Here is a 4,154-nt window from a genome sequence, read left to right on the forward strand (position 1 = left end):
GTTCAACCGCATCATCAGGATCAGAAAGCGTGCGTTCAGTGACGTAGGCAAGTCGGAAATATGTATATTACCTCACAGCTCGGCTTTTATGGTCTTTGATCCGAGCCCGCTGTCGCTGTTGGAGTGGGTATGCTCCCTGAGGTAGGTTATCTCAGCGTGAGCCCCGTGATCAAGGCCCTGTGCCACCTGAATGGCATATAGCTGAGCGGCAAGGAGTTTCCCCTCCTTCTCCCCGGGGCCTAGCCGTCACCAGTGAAGCAGCTCCTGACTTGAAGAAGCCCGGTTACGCACCTGTCTCGAGCCAGCCGCCACCCGGGAGCGCTGAGAATGACCAGCTACGCGGTGTCGATCAACGGTCCTCCCATAGTCACTATGCCTGGAGCAAAAGGTGCGTGACGTGAGCTCTGGAGAGGCCGGTGGTGCTAACCGTACTATTGCTACTGGAATGAGGCCGCGGCTATATTCTCTGACCTTCCATCATTGGTAGAAAGTACTTACTCATATTCGATATTGTAGCAACCGGTTGGCTATATCTTCAATAATGATACAATCCCTCATAAAGTGAACATTGTCAAATGTCCAGAAGACTACACTCTATATACTTATTGTTGTGGATCTCTGGCGGATGCAGTTTGGTATAAGTTATGGATGGAGTACCTGAATCATTACTTGGGGGTGGCTCGGCATTCCACCTATTAGTTCCGTACTAATCCAGCGCTCTGGTTTACTAGGCAACGACGCACATTTGCCCCTAAATGGGCGACCCAAACCTAAGGCTTCTACGAGTAGTTTCTGAAATTGCTATGTGGTTCTAGTCACGGCAAGCCAATATGGCCACTCTGCCATAAGTTTGACTAGTCGATTTTACCTGCTGACAGAGTTGAATTCGTTGGGGTACTCAAGTAATCTAGAGGGGTACTATCGTCTATTTCTACTATAGTCTATAGCTGTAGGAAGGGGGTTGATCAATAAACAGGGAAAAGAATGGATTAGATATTCAGCCATCTAGCCAGAACACTCTTAGAGGAGTACCAATGGCTTACCGTATCTGAAGACTATTCCATCATTGATCGAGGAAAGGACGGAAGTCACAAAGAGCTTAAGAATAGGACTGCCTTTGGTCTCACGTTTAACTTGAAGCTAGTGGACAACTTCTACAGAGTAGATTTGGTGGATATAAACGGCACAGCCACATTACTTCATTGGCTTCATGTTTCCCAGGACATAAGATATCCCGTAATTCAGATGGAAAAGAGCGTATCGGCTGGCTTCAAGCAAGCCTGCTTGTTCAAGTCAAGGAAGGACAAGGTTCACAAAGCTATCGGAATTGGGAAAAGAACAAAGTCCTTGACATATGTGGAAAGACGTGAACAATAATTCACTTCATGGTATCTCGATAGGGCTTTCCCTGGGTATATCGTGAAGTGCCCATTTAACTTACCCGCATGTTAATAGAGCTGCCTAAATTGATGACGCGCACTTGTGTTACACCAATCACACTAGAGTGGCATTTGTTAGTCCATGTGACTTAAATCTCATACAAGTAGTTCGGTAGTATACCATTGTTGGAGAGCAACCTTCATTATGATCAACACAATATTCTCCTTGGCAATTCTGGCACGTCCGTTGGCATTCAATTTTGCAGGTAGCACACTGTAAGAGCCCATCGGATTATTATGAGACGTCCATCATTCTAAAATAAAAAAAAATTGCAAAAGAGAAGCACTTGCCGTCGGCCCGCATTCCCAGCAGTCTCTGCTCACTCCAAGTCGGAATCTCTGTGACATTCACGTCAGTGGTGGCTATTCATAACACTGGGTTTATCAGTCATTAAGAAGCGTACTCTTCGCTCGTGGGATAAATTTGTATCCTGGCTAGCTCGCGGCCCCCTGACCGCAGTTTGATGGGGTGATAAGTTAGTCCTCGCCCGTTCGGGACTCGGTAGGCAGTTCTTGCAGAACCATTTGTTGCACCGACGACACCAGCGATCGTTCAAGCACTCAGCGCAACGGGCAACCAGGATAGGGTGCGCATCAGGAAAGAGCACTGGACGCTTCGCCACAGCTATAGATGACGAATGCAAAGGGAGAGGGGCCAACAAAGGAAACTGCCTTTCCGGAGATTCACCCCAGACTGCTGGGCCTTCTGGTGAAGTACGGCAACCGTCGCACCCTCTGGGACCTAGGGCGACGGTGGCAATTGCCGGTCCGAGTGGCTGACCTTCGGGCCGATACCCATCGTCGTTATGTCCTAGCGATGTGTAGAGGTCAACATTATGCTGGGGTCCACGACACAGTACGGCGTCAAAAGAAATGATACCCTCGCACTGTTGAATGGTATGGGCCCAGCCTTCCTCGATAGAGCGAGGTATAAGTTTTCCAGAGGGGCGATACCACGCATTCTGATAATAAAATGCGCTCTCCTGAGAGTCATCGGAGGATGGCGGCTCCAGGGCTCCGTTGCTCGTTGGAAGAGTACATCTGGAACTCCACCAGTCACGGTAGCGGCTTCGCATCATGGCTCTTGGCTGGCTCACCGGGGTAAAGTAATAAATGCCTTTCACCCGAGGGGTCCCTTTGGGACGCGAAGGCCGGACAGCATGCTGAAGCACTTGTATCAACTTGCGCTCATTTAGATCACAACATTCCCTTATTGACAGTAGGTTTACATTGAAACGATCTGTCAAGATAAGTTCCGCAACCAGATCTGCGGGAACAGAAAGACCATCCAAGATTAGAGTTCGCACATCTTGGAGGATAGAACTCCGCCCCAGACTAGCAAATCTTCTTTGAAGAGGGACCAAATAGGGTGTATCTTCTGTCGAGGGGTTCTCCAGACGTTCACTGCTACTAATCCGGGCTTCCGAGTTCCTTAATAACTTACTAGGAAGCCAGTGCCGAGGACATTGGGTCAGATCTAGATGCCGAAAGATATACGGAGTTTCCATAATCGTGGTACGAAGAACGTGCGACGTTGAGGCTAGGGCAAACAGTGTTGGGACTGAAAGGTACGGAGCCATATGATCGAGAATCAAGCTGTTTGAGAGAACGTCCAGGAGGGAAACTTGCTTGGGAGGCGTCACAATAATAATACCATCAGGTTTTTGCCGTGTCTCCTTATCCTCTTCTTCACCTGATTGTACCTCTTGAATGACAGGGACTAGTCCCACCTCCTTGGGAGACAGGCGGCGGGAGCCATAGTAAAAGTCTGAGGCTCGTGCAATAAGATTTTGACGATAAGCTGCAATCGCCCCAACGGCAAGTTCATCACCGGGTATCAAGATGGGTGCAGAATCAGGTTGGATTTCTTTGAGCGCGGCCCTGGCCCTGGCCAGTTCAGTCTCTAACAGATCGATAGTTGACTGAAGGACAGCCGGCATAGCTCTGATATTTCCCGGGTCGATTGCAGTGACTAGTGTAGACCACAACTCTCCTTGGGCCATAGTTCAATACAAACGAAAAGTAAAGGGCCGGGAAGGTGGAGTGCGTCGCTTATTGGAATAGACAGAGATGCGGTGCAGGCGACAGCTGGCTGAGACTTTACATATGCGGGTCTGGATATGGGTATATCTAAAACATCTAGTGACAAGAAAGAGTCAATCAGAGTGTAACGGGGTTCCGATGGCGAGTAACCATGAAAAGCGTAAGCCGGATAAATTGGGTTGAACGAACAAATTAAACTACACCGAGTATATGGTGTTAGCGGCAGTAGGGCCTAGAAAGCACACCGGGCAATAAACACAGTTGAACCGGAAATAACTAAAAGAGCAAGTCCGGGGGAGTCCGCTCGGACCGGAAGCCGATGGCAAGTAGATAATTGAATTCTAGAAAACCGATGGAACAATTTAAAATATGTGGACGGATTGGCTCTCGACTTTGTAGTTCTAGATAGGGATAGCATAGAGAGGAACATACAACCGAGGATTTGTTGATTGAAAATTACAAAGTCTCCCCTTCAATGAATAACCTGGGTCGATTTATATGAAGAATACATTATGAATGTGTTGGAATGGGGAGACGTGTCAATCAATCACCGACCAACCAATATCACAACCGCCAGTGTGGGCCAGGGAGGGAGACATGAGCTCATCCCGAAAAAGGTGGGTAATACAGCGCTGCAGGAGACATTGAACTATCGAACGAAAAACAAAGCAG

At 48.3% G+C, this 4,154-nt stretch overlaps 1 protein-coding gene across 1 annotated transcript; it reads right to left on the reverse strand.

The window, feature by feature from the left end:
* Positions 1-745: 745 nt before the first annotated feature.
* Positions 746-3,531, reverse strand: BDV38DRAFT_181199 (uncharacterized protein). The gene is made up of 4 exons (XM_032052081.1): positions 1,844-3,531; positions 1,731-1,778; positions 1,561-1,653; positions 746-1,499 (listed from the first exon to the last, which is right to left on the reverse strand). The coding sequence occupies exons 1-4, from the start codon at positions 3,440-3,442 to the stop codon at positions 1,449-1,451; spliced, it is 1,791 nt and encodes a 596-aa protein (XP_031909829.1). The 5' UTR covers positions 3,443-3,531; the 3' UTR covers positions 746-1,448.
* Between the last annotated feature and the right edge of the window lie 623 nt (positions 3,532-4,154).

Source organism: Aspergillus pseudotamarii (genome assembly GCF_009193445.1).
Source record: "Aspergillus pseudotamarii strain CBS 117625 unplaced genomic scaffold BDV38scaffold_62, whole genome shotgun sequence".
NCBI classification, from domain to species: Eukaryota; Fungi; Ascomycota; class Eurotiomycetes; order Eurotiales; family Aspergillaceae; genus Aspergillus; species Aspergillus pseudotamarii.

Bases quoted from the DNA above. Each gene is read 5' to 3' on its own strand.
- BDV38DRAFT_181199 (XM_032052081.1), bottom strand. From the start codon at position 3,442: ATGGCCCAAGGAGAGTTGTGGTCTACACTAGTCACTGCAATCGACCCG. The intron at 1,654-1,730 runs GCAAGTGCTTCT...GGGCTCTTACAG, and splicing joins GCTGGGAATGCGGGCCGACG to TGTGCTACCTGCAAAATTGA. The intron at 1,500-1,560 runs GTATACTACCGA...ATGCCACTCTAG, and splicing joins AAGGTTGCTCTCCAACAATG to TGTGATTGGTGTAACACAAG.